Genomic DNA, 26180 nt, shown 5'->3' on the forward strand with positions numbered 1-26180 from the left:
GTTCCTGTAGTGTTTCTTACACATCACCTACCTTCACTGACTGATTTCTGTGTAATAACCTGAAATTCTGTATAACTCCTTCTATACATGTGACCTACATTTTCTCTTGCCTGTGCCTACTTTCTATATGACTCAACAAACTGCTTTTATGTTTTGTTTCGTGTGGGCAATATGGGCAATGAAATTGAGGATTTTTCCCACATTCTAGCCTTACATGTCTGGCCAAGGATGATTTGTAACGATACACATTGCCACAAGTTGGACAAGGGAATGATGGAGGAAAATCCTGGAATGTAAATAGCTGTAAATTAGCAGGTTGTTGATTTGTTGCGCTATTGAAGTTGTTGCTGAATACATGTTCCTTATTACTGATGTCATCAGACTGCTGAAATGCTGTATTTCCTGTTGGTTTTGCAAAATTTGAATTCATCCCACTGTATAAATTTGTCTCCAAGTTCTGAAAGTCATTTTCTCTCAAGCACTTTGTAGCAGATTCTGAAGACAATCGAAGGAATGAGTGGGAGGAACGATCTTGCTGAAGCCACTTGCTTGATTCTTTAGCTGAAAAAGAATTCAACCTATTATACTCAAATCACAAAAAATACTCTTCTAGTGCAGTTCTTAAACTGTATATATGTAAACTTTTTTAAATCTCAAGCTTGATGCCTGAAATAAATTTTAAACTTAATACTAATCCATGTCAACTGTGCCCTCTGTTGTTGCAAAAGACAACAACCTCATGCATAACCAAAATGAAAATAGTGCTGCAGCAGAAAAAAGTCAACATTCAGCTCTCTGCACTAGGACAACACAGAATCAATTGTAGTTATTACTTTACTTTAGTTTTATATAATTCAGGCAATACTCAGTATTAATAGTAATAGTGTATCATCTTAAGTTTGTCACACAAAATATGTAACCAACTCAGGTATGTTATAGAAAAATTTCACCATTACAGAAAAATTTCACCATTTTTCACAGCAATCACTGGATGGAAATAAATGCAGTTCTGTACCATTTTTATTAGATAAAAATTCTATAAACTGCCTTGATGCATTTGAAAATAAAATGAATATATGACCTAATCACTAACAACAGAATTTGTTGCAGTTAAAGATTTCATGGAAATGAAAATATGAATACTTACATAACTTCAAATCAATACTCTCTTTCCATTTATTCCTGCATTTTGTTAGAATAAAGTGAGTACCTGAAAAGTGTAAATCACCTTCCTAGTTTGCACAGTAAAGTCCAAGTTGTTCCTTAAATATGCCAAGGTAGTAGTCTGTGTCTCTGGATATGTAACACTTAATATATGATAATAAACAAACAGTAAAGATCAGTGAATTGTGCAGCAAAAAAATCATGTGATTAATTAACAACTCCGAGAAATTTTAGGCTGCTTGAATTCTTTCTCAGCAAGTCTGAAAATTTGGTAACAAACTGATGGAAAGACGAATTTTTTTTCAGTATCTACTCTCAGTTGAAAACAATCTTGGTTTTGTATGCATTACATTTAGAAGTATCACTGCAATGAGCTACACACACAAAAATCAGTTTATGTTATGCACAACCACTCTGCATTGTCTTAAGGATATGTCTTCCAAGGTACTGCAATGTCAGGAATAATAATATTGTATGCAATAGATACATACGCTCCAGCCAATCTCTATAAACACTTCTGGAATATACATTCCCAGATTAAAAGCATTTGAGGAAAATACTATTAACTTATAATTTACACAACTACAATACAAAGCACAAGCATAATTGTAGCATAGACCATGCAGCTCTGTTTCCAGGTTACAATGCAAAAGTCTATCATACACAATAGATATGAAGCTACAAAAATTTGTAATCTTCATAATTTTGAAAGTATACTTAAGTTTACCTTATTAGCCATTACTTGTTTCAATCATGTGGTTATCTTGCTTTGGAGTTTGTGATGTCTGTTAGTAATAAAAAGATAATAACACACAAATAATCACCATCATATCGTATCATTCTACTCATGTTAATCTTAAGTAGACAGTACCAGAAGAGAGGTATTTAATATTACTCTTGTGATAGCAGCAGGTATTTTTTTTCTTCTAAGAAGTGGCCACTAGCTCAAAGTGTATTTGCTTTTCAAGTATGAATAATGTATTTCAGAGTATATTAGTGTTAGTTAACTGTTAATACAGCTTTCAAAAGAAGTTAGTAATAACTACTTTTCGTTGTCAGCGTACATTAGGATTTGTTCCACAGGTCCAGACACCCATCTTTGTGACTGGATTTATCAAGGACATTTCAAGTGGGATTTACATAATCTGAATAGTTGTACAGCATCTATTTCATTTCTTCTGAACATGAAGCAGTTGAACACTGCATTAGCAGATCTACACTTAAAGCTTTCCCTCGTTAACAGAACATGCAAAGTTCAGTAACAACCATACTTTTCATTTTTTTTTCATTTATTCACTGATTGTTTTTCACATAACCAATCAAGAAGAAGAACCATTTGGAAAAGTGGAATGAGTTCAGCTGTTCAAATTTAAATCTGTACACCAACCAGTTATCCAAAACTACATCATTACACTGTATTAAAGACATAGCTGTACACTACTACCACAGTTTACAATGTTGAAGGTTAGCTGGAAAGTTGCTACTTTGGAAATGCTGTTTCTGCCTCAGTGTTGTTAAACAACTGCTATTTATCTCCCACTACTAGCTTAAGCACTACACTACAATATTCTACACTTGTAACAAAAAGGCAATTTACACTGAATATTGCTCCTCATCATACAGTTAATAGGAGGCTTCAATTCTTGGATCTATGAGAAGATAATCGTGTAATTTGTAGGAGGGTTGGTAGCTAAAATATATTTTTCTTTTAAATCTGTAGGTGTTATGCACTTAAACTTATGTGCACTTGAAAAGTGTCATAACTGACCAATTGTGTGATATAACTGTTTCTTTCAAATAAAGTAACAGCTTATGCAGTAAAATGGTTTCATTCAATAACTTTATGATGACTGTGGACCCGAGTACAAACTAAGCTGCTGATGTGTACAGCACCAAGCATACAGCACAGATGTATTCTTTATATAGAGGAATTGTAACTTCAAATTGCAAATGTAATTTTATTTATATTACTGTTTTCTCAGTAAGCTCACATCCATGACTTGGAGATGTTCCTCTTTATTATGATGAACAGTACCATATTTCAATCTAATGTATGTGCTGTTAAAGAATAAAGGAAGTTGTTAACTCTGTGACATCTTTATAAAAGTATATTCAAGAAGTTACAACTGGAAGGCATAAAATTAGTAGTTCAACTATACATTCTATAGGTCTTACCAGATATACACTGTTTTAGTCACAGATACAAGTACCTACCCACAGCCTATATTAGTAACCAATAAAAGTTTTTTTAAGATAGGCAAATCACAATAAACCAGATACAGATAGTGATGCAATGAATTAAGGGCATAAAATGAAGTTAACATTTTATTTGCCTTCTAAATTACGCAAGTCTTTATTAGTAACAGAAAAGATCTAAGCTGGCACACTAGCTGTGGCATAATGCACCATGCTCAGCTGTTTAACAGGCCACTTAATGTGTGTTTACAAACTAAACCTTCCGTAATTTGTATCTCATGTCCTATGTTGTTAGTTCTTACTTACTAACATCAGAAATAGCTACTTCATATCTTAAAAGTACAATATTTACAGAGCAAAAACATGGACCCAACAATGAATGTATGGAAGCAGTTTATGCCAAAAACAGGTGAAACCTTAGAACCTTCCCGAAAAGAAAAAGATTCTCTAAAGTAAGTTGTTCCAATACAGCTTCCAAGAGGCACGGGTGCAGGGGAGTGCCCTTCAGTTTGCTCGCGGGCAAATTCAGCTAGTGATGGCTACCTGGTAAGTAGCCTTATTGCATGCACTCTGTGCATGTGCCCATCACTCAGCAACTACTGCCCGTGAGCATGAGAGCAGAGTAGCATGGCGCATACACTAACATCTGGCTGAATAGCTGCTAGCACTAATCACCGCAGACTGGGAGCCCCAGCTGCCTGCAGACGGGCACTTCACTTTGAACAGTCTACGCTAAAGTTTGTAGCAGAAAGAAATGATCAGTCTGTCCTGGATATTATTCAGCTGAGTTCATGGGAAACAATGTGTTTTGTTTTCTTTTTTTACATAGAAACAATAATAAGCAAACTTCTGCTCTGTGTTTACTAAGCAATTAAATTATCTGACCAACAAGAGGAAAATACTAACACAAAGGAAAGCAAAAATAGGAATTAGGTAATACATGCATTCGTCAGCTTACTGCTGTCCATACAGCTACAAAAACACCACATGGTAAACGATAAAAATAGTTATTGTAAGAATGAATGACTTCATTGTATGCAAACGGCACAAGTATGTACAGCCGTGATAACTCTCTCTCTCTCTCTCTCTTTCTCTCTCTCTGTTTTGTGTACTTGTGTGTGTGTGTGTGTGTGTGTGTGTGTGTGTGTGTGTTAAGGTTGGGGGGGGGGGGGGGGGGGGTCAGCGGCAAAGAAACAGGGGCAGCAAAATGACAAACAAAAGCAGATCTCAAAATCATATGCATGGAGTGTAAATAAGCAACATTATTTGCCTGTTAATACACATATTAAATTCAATCAACATCATACCTCTAAAAGTTACAAAAATTTTCAAGCACGTAAGTCATCTGTTAGCATTTTATTACAAACAACCAAAAGTGATGAAGTGTAACTTTTGGCATCACTAGAAAATGCAATATAGACATTGGAAACAGAAAATTTATACATGATAACCCCCTTTTATTTTGCTAAATTTCAGTTCACAAGTTACAATTGTCATTAATACCAAATCAACAAGCAACAGATGTATCTGCTGTGTGCTAAATGACAACAAAATAAAGAATCTTCTATGAACCTACAGAACATCAAAATTGAGGAAGATAGTTTCAAGTTATAGAATGTAAAAACAACAATAATATGTTAGGCACATCATTTAAAATAGTTATATCTAGGCACTCTCATCAAATGTTATAGATTAGAAACTAGTGAGAAATTTTGACACAGCATACAACTACTTTCCAAAGCTCACATAAATATCAAACTGTAATGAAAAGCAATTGTCATAACTTCTGAAGTATGTATAGTTGCGTCTGGAATTTTCAACAAGCTGATTTATTAGTTTACAACAAGGTCAAAAAATTACTAATAAATCTAATGTTGTGAAAATAAAGCTTAATAAATAATTAAATCAAAGAATTAATTGAAGTATACATAAGAGACAGGGGACTATTGATATTTTACATTTTACACACAAAATTAAATATCTGATTCATGACAATATAATCTTCACATTCAATTACAATATTACTATGGAAACAATGATCTCAAACCTTCTCTGTAATATTTGTTCACACACCATTTCAATAACATCCAATCTTCTGAAACACGAACAGCAGCAAATAATTATGTTCCATTTGATATTGCAGACAAAAAAATCATGACAGAAATATTCTCGTATTGTTGCTAGGATGAATTCTTTTTTACAAATATATTAACAATGTCAAAAGCATGTCTAGCGGCAATCTTCTGGTGCTAAGAAATTTCCATCAGCATTTCGTGCTGGTACAGGAATGCGATGTACCAGTTTAATATGACTCACCAGTGTGTCATTACGATTTGTCTTTTTTGGACAAAAGGGACACTGAAACTGAGGTTCCTTGCCACATTCGAGTCTTATATGCCGAAGTAAATTTGTTCGCCATTTGTACAGTTTTCCACAACGCGTGCATGGAAATGGATCAGGCTGGGATGGCAACAGGGAACTTACAGGTTGGAAATCTTTCTTAAGTGTGAGTGTTGTTGAATAACCTGATAATAATTCTGCTTCTCTCCCATGAGGATGTTGATGAAACTGCTTGGTCGGAGATGGATATGTTGACCACTGCCAGTCCTTTTCATCTGCAACACCACAAAATGAAATGGTGTTATACATTTCACTAACTGAAGGAACTGGGAAATGAGGGACAAATTTATAAATGAATATGTGTCGGCATTCATGATATGACACTCCAAAACTTCATAAAAATTATCTTACAGTCTTTACCATCATTGCAGAAGAAAAAAATTATGATCACAATATGTATAGTGTAATACCCACTTCCTTTTATTGTGTTGTTATTCTGTTATCCATACTGCAGTTGGTATTGGCTCAGCCAACAACATGGAGGCACTAATTTGTGATTTATGTAGTCTTATAGACAAATTAACAATACTTCACTCAGACCTTAAAAAGTTGTCATTTTAGGTTTTTATTTAACAATACAACAAAATATCTGCAGTGCACAAAAAGTTACATAAATTTAGTTCTTTTCTTGTATGACACACGTGATGATACACTAATGAACCTACAAAAACAAAAACCAATCCAATATTCACTATAACGACAAACACACCACAGAGAAATATATCATTTATCTTCCATTAATGAGAAAAACACTCACATCATCACACCACAGAAAAGAGGCCTATATTTTGCACAATAGTTAGGTTTTATGCTCTCTCTCTCTCTCTCTCTCGGCATCTTCCTTATTGTGTATATGCATATATGTGTATAGCATTCCAAGAATCCTTTCAAATCTATGAAATATTTATTTATGAAACAAACTAATAAAAAGGGAAATTTACAATTACTTTTCAGCAACTTTACTGCTGCATATGACAGAAATTAAAATACAAGTAAAATAGCATCACTATACAATAATACTATTGAAAACAGATTAATTCAGCAAAAAAAAGTAATCACTTTGGTACAGGCAACACATATGTATAAATAAAAGCTCTGTGTCTTAGCTTTACAGCTGCAGTCTCTTCCTAAGCAAGACTGTGAAAGACAAGTCAGCCGGCCTATTCATAAGCATGTTGTTGTTGTGGTCTTCAGTCCTGAGACTGGTTTGATGCAGCTCTCCATGCTACTCTATCCTGTGCAAGCTTCTTCATCTCCCAGTATAAACATAGATATAAAAAAAAAACCACACCCCATAAACCCATAAAGACTGAAATAGTATGAGCAAAATAGCAGAGATAACATTAGTATGATGACAGCAGGATCATAAAGGAAATAAACAGGAGATCAATGGATAAGAGTGTTATTTAAAACAAACGGTTAAGAAGAAAACTATTCTTAAAACGTATAACAACAGAAATAGCAATAAGAAGACAAGGTAAAAGAATTATTAGAGAGATAAGGTCCTTTGTGTTCAGCAGCTTGAGCAAACAGTGTCTACATTTTTGCCTTTTCTGAGACATGTTTTGACAATGTTATATCATTAGTGAGTTATTTCTGTAGAAGGTGTGTTATTTACAGATTCATAAACTTATGGATCCATATTTATAGCATTTGTACTGACAAGTATGTGAAGAGAACAAACTGCTACTGACCACATAGATGCGGTATTGAGCGGCACACAGGCACACTGAACAAAAACTGCTAGATAATAATAGTTATCAAACTAAGTCATTCATCAGATACAGACAAAACACATACACATTCACACATGCATAACTCATAAATGAAAGATAGTAAATTTTCATTCTCTTCTGCTATTCGGCGAGTGGACCCCTTTGGCCACACGAGTGTCACAACTTGGGAACGACAAACTTCACTTGATCACAAATATGCCAGGAAAGTGATTCTATTGGCTACAAAAAAAATTAGTACCGTCAAATGGGTTGATTTCAGACACCGGGTCAAATTCGGACAATATGGCTTATTTGCTCTTTACCACTGCACAGAAACAAAGAGTTACTTATTTTAACATCTGTGCGACAGATATTTTAAGCACAAGATTGCATTTATCGCTTTCCACAACTTTTATTTTGCGTCAATTGTTTCCATAGGTGAATAATTGACGAACAGTCTCAGTGTTAAAAATCCATGCGTTATCGTATTTATCGACGCGCTCAGTAGCTAACAGCATTGAGACAATTTCTGTACAAGGTTGTCGAGTTTCTCATGCACGGTTATAAAATAATGATGGTTTTTGTAAAACTGTGTACTGTGTGGATTGATTTCAGACAATGTCAAGAATGTATAACAGCAGGAGAGGTGCTACAGTACGGTGTAATTACGACCCAGAACTTTTAGATGAAGCTGTGATATTCGGAGTGGTAAATTATCGTACAGAAAAGCGTGTGATTTGTATGGTATACCTAAACCAACCCTATAAAATAAAGTGCAGGAAGAACATCCGAAAAAAAGGGAGGACAGCCAGTGCTAAATAAAGAAGAAGGAGAAATGTTGAAACAAAGTATCTTGAGGACTGCACATTGGGGATTTCCCTTCACTAAACTGGATATTAGATATTTAGTTAAAGGCTACCTTGATAAATCTGGCCAAAAAGAGAAGAAATTTCGTAATAATTTGCCAGGAGAAGAATGGGTGCATTTATTCCTCAAACGGCAGTAAGATCTTTCCATTCACTTACGTGAAAATATTAAACAAGCTCATGCAGAAGTGAACAAAGAGATTGTTAAGATGTGTTTCTCCAATATCAAGGCAAAGCTGGAAAATCTCCCACCTAGCAACATGACCAACTATGGTGAAACCAACATGTCAGATGATCCAGGCAAGCAGCAGATAATTACAAAACAAGGGAGTAAGAATTCTGAAAAAGTGATGGACTCATCAAAATCTAGTGTCTCAATAATGATAGCACCTAGTGCTGATGGTAAACTGCTTCCTCTGTACGTCCTTTATAAATCAGAACATTTGTGGGACACGTGGGAAGAAGGTGGACCACAAGAAACCCGTTTCAGTGAACAAAAGTGGATGGTTTGACCTGCCAGTATTTGAAGACTTGTTCTTTACTGGATAAGTTGTCTCCAATCATGACTGTTGGCCCGTAAACAACAAGTTTTCATTCTCTTCTGCTATTCGACGAGTGGTCCCCTTTGGCCACATGAGAGTGAAAACTTGGGAATGACAAACTTCACTTGTTGTTTACGGGCAAACAGTCACGATTGGAGACAACTTATCCAGTAACATGTCTTTACGTGTTATTGAAGAGTGTGAGCGGAACAATATTTCATTCATTCTCCTTCCCCCCAACAGTACGCACCTCCTCCAGCCACTCGATGTTAGCTTCTTCAGGCCAATGAAAGCAGCTTAGCGTGCTGTAATAACTGATTGGAAGAAACACACTCGTGGGACCATTTCCAAGGATGCCTTCACATCTTTTCTGAAGCAGACACTGACTAAGATTTCAGCAAACTCCAAGGAAAACATAAAGGGTGGATTTCACGTCACAGGTTTAATCCCTTTTGATCTAGACCATGTCTTATGAAAATTGCCTGATAATGAGGAGAGCCAGCAAAGCAATGGAGACGCATGGTCTTCCACTTTTGAAGAACTGCTCAAAGAAATTCGTTATTGTCCAAATAAGCTTGGTAGCTCCCGCCGCCGAAAACTAGACATTCAACCTGGAAAATCAATCAGTGGCCGAGATTTTCAAGGAAACGAAAACAGTGCTGAAACAAGTGACAGTGCTTCTAGCAGTAGTGAAAGTGAAAACGACACATCATCCAACAAAGTTTTACTGCTGAAAGAAGAGGCTTTTCTTGTTGCAGAGTACAAGTATAAACGTGGAAACAAGGCAGTATGTTGGAGTGGCCACAAACAAGGCAGTATGTCGGAGTGGCCACAAATGTTGGTGCTAGGGAAGTAAGTGTGAAATTCTTGCGCCCACATGAGAATAGTAAAAACATATTTGTGTTTTTCTAATGTCTCCGATGAAGACACAATACAAAAATTGCAAATTTCGAGAATACTTCCCACACCAGTTGTGAAAAGACAAATGTTAATTTTTCGAGACGATGCGCTTTAGACTCGAAGACAATCATTTATTTAAAGTGTTTGTAACTTAATTTAGAATCATGAGTGAGAAAATTATTTTTACCTTTTAGTTAAATTACTTTGTTTGCTTCTGTCTGATTCTAATATTTGAGTAAGAGCTGTAAAAAAATTTATTTAAATTCTTGCAAAATAATAACTTATCTGTAATATATATAATTCATTACATCTTTCCATATCACTTATTCGTAACAAAGGGCTACCTTAAAATGTTTAAAATGTCACCAAAATCAAATAAAAATCATGTAGAATTTTAAAAAAAGGCAGTAACTGTCCAAATTCACCGTCTATATAATGTAACTTCGGACAGAGATTTAAGAATCACGTGTGTCCGAAATCACCCCAATCCATGGGGTGACTTCGGATACTTATTTACGGTAACTGCCTCAGATAAATATACCTACACATACACTTTCTGGTTCTGGGATATTTTATTCATTACACAAATACCCTACCACTTCCATAACAATCAATTTAATCTAACAATATATATGAAAGTTACAATCAAAATAATGACAAAACCGTCCGAAATCACCCCGTTTGATGGTAGTTATTGTTTATACAACAAATCCACCTCCCACAATACGGCTGGTAGCTCTACTAATTAAAGGGACCAGACTAGGAGGTCATCAGTTCCTCTCTCCTGGAACTGGCCAGTCACCAAAACGTCAACAAAAGAAAGTCAGCAGGTAAGTAAATCTGCTTAAAGGAAGTCCCTCTAACAAAGAAATTACCTTCAGAGCAGATCTGGTATCCAAGTAGAGAACAAATTAGCATATTTCTTCAAAATATAAGACGTATTAGAAATAAAGTTAGTAAGCTGCTGATAGATGTTGACTCTGACATGGGCATTGGTATATCGGAGCACCACTTAAATAATTTGACAATTCAGAGACTTCCTTTACTAGGATACAGATAAGCTGGCTGTTTTTCAAGAAGGTTCTTGTGGGATCAGGGAGTGGCCATGCACGTAAAAAACAGTATTCCATTTGAGTCCGTAGACATATCACGGCACTGCACAGAACAGACATTTGAATGTCGTGCAGGAGCACTTAAATTCAGTGAAACTAAACGTGTAGTTGTTGTTTAGGGGTCTCCTAATGCTGACTTCAGAGCATTTCCACTCAAGCTAGAGACGGTTCTTGGTCCACTTTATAGGAAGTACCAAAAGTTAGTTACATGTGGTTAATTCTATATATGACTGTGCAAGAAAAAGTATGTTGGTAGATCTAAAATCATATGTTCTGATGCAGACTGTGTTTTTACCAACCAAGGGGCAGGGGAACAGAAGCATAGCCACAGGCAATATTTTTATTCATTCTTCATTACTAGATGGACATTCTTTTAGTAAAAGGGTAAATGGCCTTTCAAACCATTGAAGCACAAATTTTAACATTAAAAGATTTTTGTACTAAAAAAAAAAAAGTCACATATAATTACAAACTATATAGGAAAGCTAATCCAATGGCAACAGAGAGTTTTTTAAACCTTGTTCAGGAACAAGATTGGCAAGATGTTTATAGTGGTTATAACATAGGTGACAAATATAAAGCTTTCCTTAACACATGTCTCATGCTCTTTGAGAGTTGCATTCCATTAGAATGTTCTAAACATGGTACTAGCAGTACAAGGCAGCCTGGGTGGCTGACTAGTGGGACAAGGATATAACACAGAACAAAGTGGGAGTTACATCAAAATGTTACAAGTAATCACAATCAAGCTACAGTAGCCCATTACAAACAGTATTGTAAGGTGCTTAAAAGTGTTATTAGGAAGGCAAAGAATATGTGGTGCAGTAATAGAACAGCTAATTCACATGATAAAATTAAAACCATTGTGAAGGAAATGTCTGGTCAGCAGCATAAGGTCAATGATATCAAGTCAGTTCATAGTAGTAAAAATATTTCTGTTATTGGTAAGTCATATATATGTACAGTATTTAAATAACAGTCATTTTCTGAGCATTGCTGGTGAATTAAAAAATAACTTAGTTTTTACAGGCTATCATATAACTCCCTTGGAAAATGCCTTTCCGAGATTGGTGTCTGAAATACTCCTCAATAATACAGACATGGGCAAGATTGAGTCAATAATTAAATCACTGAAGACGAAAGACTCTCATCGATACGATGGAGTGCCTAGCAGAATATTAAAGTACTGTGCTGCACATGTTAGCCCTGTACTTAACCATATTTGTAATTTTTCCTTTAAGAATGGTCAGTTTCCTAAATGATTAAAGTGCTCAGTAGTAAAGCCACTTTATAAAATGGGAGAAAGGGATATGTAGACAATTTGACCTATTTCTAAGCCATCAGTGTTTGCTAAAGTTATTGAAAACGCTGTGTATGTAAGGATAATTGCTCATTTTATATCACAAAATTTGCTATCAAATGTACAGTTTGGTTTTAGAGGTAGTTTAACAACTGAAAATGCTATATTCTCTTTTCTCTGTGAGGTACTGACTGTATTAAAAAAAGGTTTCGAATGCTAGGCATATTTTTTGCTTTAACTGAGGCGTTTGATTGTGTTGATCCCAAAATACTGCTCCCGAAGTTGGACCATTATGGAATATGGGGAGTAGCTCACAACTGGTTCACCTCTTTAACAACAAACAGCAAAAGGTCATTATTCACAGTGTTGAGAATGGCATTGATGTGGGGTCTGAGAGGGGTACGGTCAAATGTAGGGTGCCCCAGGGATCAGTGCCTTCTAGTATAAAGGTAATCCTAAAATACTTCTGTTTGCCGATGACACCAGCTTGGTAGTAAAGGATGTTGTGTGCACCATTTGCTCAGTTTCAAACAGTGCAGTTAATGAAAGAAGTTCATGGCTTGTAGAAAATAAAGTAATGCTAAATCACAGTAAGACTCAGTTTTTACCTTTTCTAACACACAGGTCAATAATACCTGACATTTTAATTTTACAAAATGGGCATATGATTAGTGAAACTGAACAATTCAAATTTCTAGATATTCAGATAGTAAACTGCTGTGGAAAGCCCATGTTCAGGATCTTGTTCAAAGTCTTAATGCTACCATTTTTACTATTCAAACGGTATCTGAAGTAAGTGATCATTTGACACCAAAATTAGTCTACTTATTTTCATTCACAATTGTCTTATGGTATTATATTTTGGGGTAATTCTTTCCATCCTCAAAGGATATTTTTGGCTTAGAAACTGGCAATTCTGGTGCAAGTTTGCGAACGTCTTGTCGACCCCTGTTCACTAGTCTGGGTATTCTGACATTGGCCTCTCAACATATACATTCTTTACTATCATTTGTTATTAACAATATCAAATTATTCCCAAGAATTAGCAGCTTTCACTCAGTTAATACTAGGCAGAAACCCAGTCTGCATTTGGATCGCAATTCCTTAACTCTTGTGCAGAAAGGTGTTTAGTGTACTGCTGCATCCATTTTCAATAAGCAACCACAAGAACTCAAAAATCTTAGCAGTAACCATGCACTTTCAAATCGAAACAGAAGAATTTCCCCATGGGTCACCCCTATTCTGTTGAGGAGTTCCTTGAAAAATTAAGCTGATTCCTTTGTTATATTGTTGATTGTCTTTTCATAAACTTATGGCTTGACTCTTTTGGGGTTCATAAACATTTTATTTCTATTACTTTTATGTTGTAATTTCATGTACTGACACATTCCATGTCCTCAGAGGTTTGTTCCTCAATTTGGTCCTACAACTAGACATATAAATAAAAAAAAATAAAAATAAATAAATGCACAGCAAAGATGAGCCTAGTGTGCGAAACCCGAGGAAAGAAAACCCCAAGATCTACTGAATGCCAGCAAAACCAAAAGAAAGGAAGAAGAAAACGGGTGAAAGGAAGAAAGGCAGACGAGTTGCCCCAACCAAGGAGAAGCTGGAGGCCCCAAAAGACAGAAAGTGCAATGAGGCACATGCCCGTTGCCACTTACCACAGGCACCCCACCCAACAATACCCAGCAGAGACAAGTAACATGGACACAGAGTGAAATAAGCACAAGAAAACAAAGTAAGAACACCATATCAAGCAGAACACACGAGAAGGGGAAAGACGAGCAAAACAGCCAGCAGAGTGTGGGCTGGGGTGGAGCACCAAGTCCAAACAGCCGCTCCCCATTTGAGGCAGAAGAGGCAACAAGGCCTCCTGCCAAATGCTCCATGGGCTCTGCCAAACCATCAATGGGCTGACAAATCAGGAAGATTAAGAGACCACTGTAGGGCAGCTACATTAGCACAGCCCAGCAAAATGTGGACCACTGTCAATTAGGCACCACGACAACATTGGGGCAGATTCTCACTATGGAGGTGACCATGAGTCAGCCAATTATGGCCAATGCAGAGCCAGCAAAGGATGATGAAGTCCTTGCAAGAGGCCCACATGGAGGACCTCCACAAATTAGTTGTCACCTTTAGCACCCATAGTATGTTTGGCAAAGGCAGAGTATGCCATGCCCTACTTCAAATCCTTAGGGCTTGACAGTTTAATAGCGATCAAAGGTCCAGTTCCGGAATACCCATCTCAAGAGGTGGCTTGCCAGTGGCCAATTTTGCCAGCCAGACAGTGACTTCATTCCCTGGGATCCCGATGTGACCCAGCGTCCAGACAAAGACCGCCAGGCATCCACAACATTTAAGGGCACAAGGGAATCCTGGATAGTCAGGACCCAGGGATGGTGAAAGTAACATTGGTCAAGAACCTGTAAACTGACCAAAGATTCACCACAGATGAGGAAGGACTATCCAGTTCAGAAATTGATATGCTCAAGAACACGAGAGATGGCCACTCCACAGTGAAAACGCTAGAGCCATCCAGCAAGGTGCAAGAGTTCATTACATCCTACATGAACATCAGCAAAGTAAGCATGACCAGTAACCATCGAGCCATTATGATCTGTATAGACTACTTCTGAATCCCAAAATGTGATAAGAATGGAGAAGAATTGTTGGCAGAGTGTCTCAGGATAAGCTATCTTTCAGACATTGTAATAGGTCAAGACACGAGTTGTGGACTGGAGATGCACCAAGGAAGTGTACATGAGTGGACCCAGAAAAAAGGTGGAAGAGAGAAAAGCTGGAGTTCCCAGATGTGAATGACGATCTTAATCCCAGATCTGGATCGCCATTTTGGGAGGCGGATCTCTGTATTTGGAAAGAGGAGACAGCAGTTTGGTTGCTCCAGGAAACAGTGGATGCTTAACACATAAACGATCAACAGTTGTTGGTGCAGAACTCGCAATGATGGAACCCCTACCTATGCTACAAGACTGATTACGGGGATTGTCTGAAAGGCACCAGTTGCCAGTCAAACCCCAAAATGGTGTACAGGGTCCAGCATCTGCAACACAGAAGATGATGCTGAGCCATATGTGATGTGGCACTCCAGTGATCTATGTAGACAGGACTGCACCAATGCTTTGTAGAAATGTAGCAGAGTAGAGTGGTCCGCACCCCAGTTGGGGTTGATGGGGCATCAAAAAGCACTGAGTTGTGACCAATGTGTCTGCTTTAGCAGACAAAGATGTGGAAGCCATGTAAATTGTGTATCAAAGACCAGTCCCAAAAAATGATGAGAGTCCACCACACTTAGGGACTGGCCATCAAGGTACAGATCCATATGGGGATGGACTGTATGGTGACAACACAAATGTGTAATGCAGGTCTTGGCAGCTGAAAAATGGAGGCCACGAGTGAGAGCCCAAGATTGCACTTGGTGTATAGATCCCTGCAGTCGGCATTCAGCAATGCCCATTGCAGACAGACAAAAATTAATGCAAAAATCATCAGTGTACAAAGAGGGGGACACCACAGGCCCTGCAGCTGCCACCAGACCATTGACAGCCACTACAGAGAGAGGAACACTCAACACAGAACCCTGCGGAACTCTGTTCTCCTGCAAGTGGGAGGTGCTATGAGAAGCACCAACTTGTGACTGAAAAGTGCGACACGAAAGAAAATTCTGGATTAAAATTGGGAGTGGGCCATGGAGGCCCCACTCATGTAAGGTGGCAAGGATGTAGTGGTGCCATTTGGTATCATAAGCTTTATGCACATCACGGAAGACTGCAACAAGGTGTGCAAAAGTAATTGGGATAGCAGACTCCAGATGGACTAAATTATCTGCAGTACAGTGACCTCAGCAAAAACCACCCTGGGTCAAATCCAAAAGGTCCAGAGATTCTAGGACCCAATACAGCATTTAACTCACCATACATTCAAGTAACTTGCACAGGACATGGGTTAAACTGACTGAAAAATAGTTGTCCACTTGAAGATACAGTTTAGGCTACCAAATTTCAAAACTGGAATAATGACACTTTCTCGCCACTGAGACAGCTACTCCTCTGACTTCAAAGAAAGTTAAAAAGAACCAGTATATAACACTGGCTAGCAACTGATAAGTGTTGAAAAATTTGGTTCGCACCTGGTCCAATCCACAGTCATGTCTAGGCAGAGAGCAACAACACTGGTGAATTTCCACTTACTAAACAAGTCATTATAAGGCTGGTGGTTTGGAACAAAAGATAAAGGAAATCATTCCAGGCAGTGTTTCAGAAGATGGAATGCAGGTGGATAGTGGACTGATGCTGAGGACTGGGTGAAATCCGGCAAAATGCTGTGATAGCTGGTGAGGATAATAGTATTCATGGAAATTCCTGGGAAATCCGGTATAGAGATGGTGGACAAAATGCACCTGATCATTGCCCATACCTGTGAAAGAGGGAGTGTATGGCCCTATGGCAGCAACAATCGTTTCCAACAAATCTGTTCCTGGTGTTTAAGAATATAACAGCTCAGACACAGCTGTTTAAAGACAAAGAGGTGCTCAACAGAAAGATTCCATTTGTAATGTTGGAAGCTACAATGGCGGTCATTAATAACTGCAGGAGTTTTTGTGAACCAAGGGGCAGTCTTCCGTCAGGGAGAACCCAAAGAGGAAGGAGTCACTGAAGCAGCTGACAAAAGCATGGCTTCGACCAAATTCCATACGGAATCATCAGTGCTGCTGTGCGGTAGAGTGAATGGGATGCCAGTCGATGAAAAGGTATCCCAATCCGTGTTAGTAAAGACCCACTTGAGAGGGTGTCCAGGCGAGTGATGGTAATGAAAAGGTAAGCCAATTGGAACAGGATCACTGTCGCACAAATTGTCACAAAATGCCCACTAAACGAAAGGGAGGAATCCAGGGCTACAGATGGAAATATCAACAGCTGAGAAAGTGCCATGTGCCACGCTAAAGTATGTGGGGGCTCCCATATTGAGGTGGCAGGGATCAAGTCCTGTTGGCAGGTCTTCAACAATCCTGCCCCGGTCAGTCGTTGCAATACTACCCCACAGAGGGCTATGGATATTAAAATTCTCAAGGAGAAGGAAAGGGGGAGAGAGCTGTTGAAGGAGGATAAGAAGAGCAAGCTGTGTAGGAGGCTGGTCTGGAGGGAGAATAAGAGTGCATATTGTTACAGCAGAGTCTAAATGGGGCCTAATGGCCACTGCTTACAGCACAGTATGAAGAGGAACCCAGGAACTAACAATGTCCATGTGGACCAACGTACAGACACAGCCAGAGGCTCACAAAGGTATGACCCAGTTCCAGCAGAGGGCTGAGAAAATATGACAAGTCGGTGAATGAGCATCCCAAAACAAATTCCTGCAATAAAACACAAGCTACAGGGTAGAGAGAAAGAAGAAACTGCAATTCCAGAAGGTGGTGACAGCAACCATTAGAGTTCCATGGAAGCAGAGTAGTACAAGAGTCCAGATGGATGCCGAAGGGCTAGAATCATCAGTGTGCCAACTCTGTGTAAGGATGCAGTGACATCCAATCCAGGAATGACATCCCTGGGATGTCAGAGTGGGGGAGGGCGGGGGAGCCTTACCTGAGATCTGCGCTTCTTCCTCTACTTCAGAACGCAAGAGAAGAGGTGATGGTGTGGTCAGGAAGAGAGTAAGTCACAGCTAATATCAGGATCCAAAAGAGAACAAGCAGCCTTAAGGCCCACAGAGATGGGTCTCAGTCCGACTCAAAGTAACAGGCTTCTTGTTTTGGAGATGCCAGAGAGGGGGATTCCTACAGGGAGTCCCAGCCCAAGCAAATGCCAGAGAAGTTTTCTTCTCCACCTAAGGAGAAGGAGTGGTTCTATGAAGGGAGGGAATGGGAACTGTCTGGGAGGAGGAAGTGGAAGGGAGGCAGGACGGAAGTAAGGAGAACCGAGGAAATAGAAAGGATGCAACATCAGCAAAGGAAGACATAAAAGATACCTGGTGGAGATGATCAAATCTCTGTCAGGCCTCAGAGTAAGATAGACATTCAAGAGTTTTGAATTCCTGAATCTTCCTATCCTTTCCTTTTTATACATCTGGCAATCCGGACAGGTGGAGAGTGTGGGCCCGAACCTTTCATCCAGTTGGATGGTGGGTGCAAGGACTTCACACATGGAGAGGGTGGCCATAGTCACCGCAAGCAGGATTTGCCGTACATCGTGGTGACATATGAGCAAATCACAGACATTGGAAACAGTGCATTGGAGTTGGGATACAGGGTTTCACATTACAATGGTAAACCATAAATTTGACTTTTCCCGAAAGCATAACCCCGTCAAAAGCCACGATAAAAGCACCGGTATCAACACAACTGTCCTTAGGACCTCCATGGACTCGTCAGATTCAAGTTCCTCATCAGATTTAAGAACGAATTATGTGTGGAAAATAATGCCTTTGGTCACATTTAAGGATGGTGATGAGTAATGCTCACTGGAATGTGTCCTACACACTCACAAGCACAAAGGGAAGGTGACTGACTGGCAAAAGTAGCTTTAATCAGTATGGAACCAGTTGGCTTCTTACTGAGTCAACTTCACCAAACTTCAACAAGTTTTACAAAAAAGGAGTGGTTTGGTAGCAACGAAAGTCTCCCCTTGCCTTGAACAAACCAAGTAATGGGGGAACAGTCTTGCCCCAAGTTAGTGGGCCTGGCCCTCTTCTCAGGGGTTGGCCAGGGAAGGGCAGGCCAGGAAAGAGAAAGCAGGAGCAAGGAGAGAGCCATTCCTGTCCGAGGAGATGGCTGCGAAAGAGCAACTGCAATTGAGTTGAGCATGCTTCATGTGCAGAGCATCTGCCATGGTAGCACCCACTCCGATCAGGGGATCATGCTGTGGGTGCCATACAGTTGTGGCCAGTGCCACCAGCCAAAGCAGTCGTTGCCAGGAGTTATGATACCCCAACAAGAAGAGCAATCTTTCCTAGGCATACACAAGCTGTGACAGCTCAGGTACCAGAAGTGTGATCCCCGTGCTGTCTGGGGGCTCAGCCAGACAGGCATATAACAGCTCCAGCACACGAATTGGCTACAAGTGCTCATCACCTAGCAGGGGAGGAGAAGGGGGCTATGGCAGGGAAAGGAGGGGGGAGAAGGAGAAGAAGGAAGGCAGCCCATGCCAGAGATTCTAGGAATGGAGTTCTTCCACAAATGGCTCGTAACACTATGGAAACACAATTTAGAAAGGGAGGTCAAACCCAAAAGGGGACCAGAAAAAAAAAGAGGTGGGGCTGAGAGGGCGGGGTAAGTGGAAACACGACACACAACATTGAAAAGGAATAGTTGGGTCCTCATAAAGGGAAACATCGAGGGAGAAAGGTGGAGGGGGGGAGGGGGGCAGAATGCAGGCAGGGGAGGAGCTAGGATTGGAAGGTGTGGGTATAGGGAAGGGAGAGCAGTCGGGGAGAGAAGAAAGGCTGCAATTGTTGGGGGCCCCATGCACGCATCATATGTACCCACCAAAGAGCTGTGGGGCCCCTGGGGTATCACACTCTGATTTGCAGACATTATTTCAGATTTTTGCTGCAGCAAAGACTCCAATTACCACCACCAGGAAGTGTACAGAATTTTCTTGGCAAAGAATAGCCATTCACCCCTCACACACATTACACTAATGCAAATTATGTTGAATATGCTGACATGTCAAAATATTTATGTCCACACACTACAGTAAGAGAAAAAGGATTTTCTTGAATTCATAATGGAAAAATTTAAGAAATAAAAATATACTTTATGCATTCTACAAACAGATTCTTGATGAGATTGCTGAGAACAGCAACTGAATGGATGGAAATTGAATGCCTTTAACTGGTATATCAGCTTTCTAGTCACTACCAACTTAAGTAACAATTAACACTGTGTTTAACGCATCTATGTCTCTGAAGCAGAAGTGACACACAGAGTTAACATCTGCTGAAATGTTATATAGAACTGAGCTTGAAATTGCTTTTTTTAGACACACGCATGCTAAATACGTAGTGTTTCACTAACTAAAATCGGTAGTGTCCAGAAAGCAATTAATGCTCACGAATTTCATTCAATTTCTGTCAATTAAGCTACACCCATCAGTCATATTGCTGTACCTTTGTTTTACTCCTCTGCATAATCATCATTCAAATTTAAGCATATCTGTCCACAAGTTGTCAAACTCCATATGCAGAAAATTCTGTCCCCTGACACTGCAGTCAGATCGTAACAGTCTAAGGTTCTTCATCGGAGTAAATTTGTTGGCAGTCATTCTTTTTTGTGTGCCACCTGACAACTCAATGTTTCTACTATTTAAGCAGTGGGATCCTTCGCTCCTGAATTAATTACAGTCATCAATTTCTACTTCCCTGATGCCCATCTGGATCTTCCAACCATCGATGACAGTGTCTATTAGCTGACATTCCAACTTACAGATTCAGAGAAGCCAAATTTGATATTAGCCAACAACGTCAGATGTTTCCGTGGTAGAATGGAGTCCAGCAAACTACACAAGGCCCACTAAGGAGTTAGCTGAATACAGAAATAGCAAAAATGACATTAGCAACACCAAAGAGATGTCATAACAGAAGGATAGCTATGATCAAACAGATGATGATCAATACAAAACAAAACTAGTTGCCACAAAAAAGATGTTTGTACAGGGGTAGAACGAATCCTCCATGCCAAAGCACTGTAAAATGCCACTAGAGGAGTCAAAACAAAATGACACAGTCCACACATAACACTGAATATTGTCTGATTATTTGTCTTCTCCATTTAGATGAAAACAACAATGCAACAACTCATGATGAGTTGATGGCAACTACGCATCGTCATATGGTACAGTGAGTAAGTAGTTCAGATGCTTCCAGTGCAGTCAAACAAGTGTGATGGCAGACCATCTCTCTGTGAAGAATCAGTAATCACAATGACTGTCAAACCCTAGTGCTCAAAGGCCGCCACATCAGAATTGAAGCAATAGTAGTAAAAGTGAAAAGCAGTCACGGACTAGTTTTCAACATATTATAGAACATTTTTAAGACAGCAAAGGTAGTCACCTACTGGGTTCTGTGACTGCTCACATCTTTCTAAAGAGCCTGCCGAATAGAGGCAGTTGTGTCAGGTCAATCTAGATGACTTTTTATCTGCAAAATCACGATGACAACAAGAGAACAAAGTAACCATGTGGATTCATCAAACCCAAAAAAGCAAAGATTCAGCCATCACTGGAAAAGGTGATTAAGAGTGCTTTTAACCAAAAAGAGGCAATCTGCCACAAATGCATACTATGAAAATCTCCTGACAAGGTAGTGGGAGGCTGTTAAGACAAAATGTCATGGGACCCTATAAAAGGGGCGGTGTTTGATCCATGATAATGTCCCATTACATTCCGCAGAGGGCTAAAGAATTTGCAACTAATCTCCTAACATGATACCGAGTGTCTTCTTTCTGTTTCTTTAGTTGAAGAAACTACTGTGTAGCAGGCATTACCAGAATGATGAGAATGTGATTTTCGAGGTGGAATGACTCCTGAAAATCCAAAATTAAAATGCAGACTTCTACAATGTCCATCAAGTCGCTCATCACTGGGAAAGTGTGTTGCACTGATGGTGAATGTACAGAAAAGTACTACCACTACCACTACCACTACCACCACCACCACCACCACCACGTTTCATGGGTGCAGTTCTTATTTTTCCTTTTTTCTTGAGGTGATGGTTAACACTTTATCACTAGCCCTCGTACATTGAGGTCTGTGGTGTTCTCAAAATTAAATTCCTTAAAGGAACTTGTTTACTTTTCCTGCTTCCATTATTTGAAGTTAGATAGGAAAATGCAAATTGATTCAGATAGAATAAATATTTCTGGTCTAGAAGTTGGTCATAATTCACAAAGCTAATGTAGCCGCTATTTAATGTGGGGATTCCCACAATAACAGAACAGGAGATCTACTTATGACATCTGTGACTGCCATTATGAACTTGGATAAAAGGAACAGCAGCACCCAATCTGGAAATCCAAAACTGGAATGTTCACGTATTATGAGTACATGCTTAACTGCCATTAAGTAAGTGTACAGCACTCTACAGGACACACTTTCACCAAACTCCCACAGTAAATTAATGTTTTTAATGACAAAAAGCAAGATTTCAAATGCAATTTGAAACCTCTTCCTCATAAACTATCAACTAAGGTGAAATGCTGTCAACACTCTGAACTCGCACTTGGAGGATGGAGGTTCTGTCCAGCCCGCTAGATCCAAGTTTCCTGTGGTACTCCAAAATCACGTAAGGCAAATGCCATGACAGTCTTCTCAAAAAGGACAAAACTGATTTACTTTCCAATCCTTCTCCAACTCAAGTTTGTGCTGCATCTCATGGCTTCACTGTCAACAGAACATTAAACCTTAATCTTCCTTTTTTTTCTTTCCCCGGAAAACTTCTATTGTTACAGAATACTTTAAGTCTACTTAATTGTAGGAATGTAATTGCAATGAAAATGCAATTCACTGGAATGGAATGAATACCTAAAAATACTGTTGATATTGGAGTAATTTATGCTGTTACAATTTCAAACCACTAAAATGGACTGGGATGCATGAAAACTGGTCATGTATAGAGGATAACCCTACATCTACATATATACCTCACAAGCCATTGCACAGTGTACAGCAGAGGGCACTTTGTTCCAATGTCAGTGAGTTCTATTCTTAATCCATTCACATATTGAGTGGCACAGTTTCTTTTATCTTATTCTCATGGTTCAAATGCAAGATGGCAGTAGCAGTTTCACACAGCCTTCTTTGAATACCAACTCTATGATGTTACCCGATATCATTTTGCAAAAACAATATCGTCTTGCTTCCAAATATTCCCATTCAAGTTCAGTGAGCATATCTGAATCACAATGCTAAAGTCTCGATCGGGGACAGCGCCAGTCACAGTGGTTTTTCACAATTGCTCCGAGACTAGCAATGTGTCAGGTTCACATAGCCATAGGGACACAACTTCCAGTAATTAATGAGAGGCAAGAAAAGAGGCTGTACATTTACAGAGACAAAATTGAAAAAATTCTCGTCTTCATTTTTGATTCGTGGATACTTACCCTGAATGAAGGTTGTGATGACAAGACTGTTCTGTGGCATAACCTGAGGTATAAGTTAGGCTGAAAGGTGACAATTTCCTTGCATATTTGTGTAACCAACAAATGTGTCACATAAAAACAAGCCATGTCTCAAAATAAATAGCACCTACAATGATAAGAGAAAGTGAAAATACTCCATTGCCTCAAGCTTCAGAAGCTTTTCTGTATATAAGAAGCATAAAAAACAGGACCCGCAAAATTACAGACCAATATCCTTGACATTGGTATGCTGCAAAATTCTAGAAAATATTCTGAATTAAGATATAAAAAATTTCCTAAAGACCAAAAAGCCTATGTCCACGAATCAGCATGGTTACAGAAAGCATCACTCGTGTGAAATTCAGCTTGCCCTTTTCTCACAAGATATACTACAAACTGTGGATGAAGAGCAATGCGCAGACCTATATATCTAGATTTCCGGAATGCATTTGACATGGTGCCCCATTGCAGGTTCTTAAAGAAGGTATGAGCATATGGAATTCACAGATATGTGGGTGGCTCAAAGACTTCTTCAGATATAGAATCCTGTATGTTGTCCTCAGCGCCGAGCGTTATTCAGGGATGAGGATATCATCAGGTGAATCCTAAGATGTATGATAGGACTACTATTATTCACTATATACATAAATGATCTGGCAGACAGTAATCTACAGCTTGATTGCTGATGATGCTGCAGTGTATAGGTAGGTGTCAAACTTAAGTAACTGCAGGAGGATACAACTTGACTTAAACAAAGCTTCTAGTTGGTGTGATGAATGGCACGTGGCTCTGAATGTAGGAATATGTAATCTAATGCAGATGAGTACGAAAAATAAACCTGTAATGTTCGGAATAGTCGACTTCAGTTTACTGGGAGAATTTTAGGACAGTTTGGTTCATTTGTAAAGGAGACCACATATAGGATGCTAGTGTGACCTGTTCTTCAGTACCACTTAAGTATTTGCGATCTGCACCAGATCAGATTAAAGGAAGACATCGAAGCAATTCAGAGGTGGGCTTGCTCGATTTGTTACTAGAAGGCTCAAACAACATACAAGTGCTAAGAAAGATGCTTTGGGAGCTCAAACAAGAATCCCTAGAGAGAAGACAATGTTCTTTTCAAGAAAATTTCACAAAATTTAGAGAATCACCATTTGAAGTTGACTGCAGAACGATCCTACTGCCACCAACATATATTTTGTGTAAGGAGCACAAAGGTAAGATACGAGAAATTAGCATTCATATGGAGATATACAGACAGTATTTTTCCTCACTCTATTTGCAAGTGGAACAGGAAAGGAAATGACTAGTAGCAGTTCACGGTACCCCCCGACATGCACGGTATGGTGGCTTGCAGAATACGTATGTAGATATAAAACATGTAACATCTTGTTATAAAACATTTCATGTCTTGCTACAAAACATGTCACTGCTATTAATGGCTGTGTGGAGCCAGCAGCTGCCACACCTTCTTTTGTTCCCATCATACCTCACGTTGAGCACCTGTAATGACTAAAACCAGAAATTAACAATATAGGAAAAGACAGATTGCTACTTACCAAGACGAAGACACATCAAGTTGCAGACAGGCACAATTAAAAGACACATATAGCTTTTGGCACAGCATTCATCAGTAAAAAGAGAAACACACAAGCAACCACACCTCACAGACGCGTGACCACCAATTGCAGCATCTCGGGGCAGAATGCCATGGATGCTAGAGTTGGGGGTCATGTGTAAATGAGGTGTGCTTGCTTGTGTGTGTGTGTGTGTGTGTGTGTGTGTGTGTGTGTCTCTCGCTTTAACTGATGAAGACTGTGGCCAAAAGCTATATGCATGGGGCTTTTAATTGTGCCTGTCTGCTACTTGAGTGTCTTCTTTATGGTAAGTAGCAATCTGTCATTACCTAGATTGTTAATATACCTACCTGGTGTTTCCATTGTTTGAAAATCAGTAATTACTAGTGTTAAATCACAAATATGACTGAAATGAAAATCTTTTTCAACAGCTATTGCAATTGTCCCAGGCACATTATGTCTGCTCTTACATGCACTGGTTCCACACATCAGCACATCCCAACAACAATCCAGTAGGTTTGATGTCTAATACAGTGTGACTGCATTGAGCCTACACCTCATGCCTTCAGGTGCAATTTGCATTAAGAATTGCATTGCATTAGTTTGGTGACCCAGATCTAACAGTCGTCCTCTCAATCACTACCAAAATCAAGCTTCCATGACACAGTATCTTTAAACTGACTCTGCACTGTACAACTTGATACTGTCTTCCCTGAGTGTACAACACCTACCTCATTTTTCTTTCACTCATTACTGACGGTCTGTACAGAAACATCACATAGTTCACATGGAATATCAACCACAGTGTGAATATTCAAATGAATTGAATGAAACAAGTTTGTGTCACCAGTCACTGTATGTTTACATCCACAGCAGGTTTTGAAAGTTTAAACCTTCATCATTATGGTGGATCTGTGTTAGTATGACTGATGTGTTGTGTACGACTTGTAAATCCACTTGATGATGGAGGTTTAAACCTTCAAAACATGGTGTAGATACAAGCACACCGAGACTGGTAGCAGCAAACATGTTGTTTCATTCGAAATCAATAACAGTCATGGTAAAGCCTAACATAATATGTTCACATTTAAAGAGACATTCAATCATCAACTGTAATCCCCACTGGCAAGATTGTTTATCTTCATAGCCATTTTACCCACTATCACACAAAATTGAGGAAATTTTACTGCAAAGTATCTCTACATGTTAATGAACAAGTTGGTCACTGCTGAGATTTACATTTCTTGTGCATTTTGGAATCTTAAGCTCTCTAA

The 26180-nt window shown here is 39.0% G+C and overlaps 1 protein-coding gene across 11 annotated transcripts in view; it reads right to left on the reverse strand.

Annotated features, from left to right (window-relative positions):
• The window catches only part of LOC126355227 (longitudinals lacking protein, isoforms A/B/D/L), a 718131-nt gene that overhangs the window by 238598 nt on the left and 453353 nt on the right, over positions 1–26180 (reverse strand). For 3 of the 11 annotated variants that reach the window (XM_050005503.1, XM_050005504.1, XM_050005494.1), the window contains exon 5: positions 5886–5975. The exons of 6 other annotated variants lie outside the window; for them this stretch is intronic. In XM_050005503.1, coding sequence (XP_049861460.1) covers positions 5886–5975 — 90 coding nt within the window. Of the gene's footprint in view, positions 1–12; positions 562–5885; positions 5976–26180 lie in introns of those variants that run through there. 2 more of the 11 variants (XM_050005488.1, XM_050005490.1) reach the window with 2 other exon arrangements.

Source organism: Schistocerca gregaria, chromosome 3, assembly GCF_023897955.1.
Source record: "Schistocerca gregaria isolate iqSchGreg1 chromosome 3, iqSchGreg1.2, whole genome shotgun sequence".
NCBI lineage: Eukaryota > Metazoa > Arthropoda > Insecta > Orthoptera > Acrididae > Schistocerca > Schistocerca gregaria.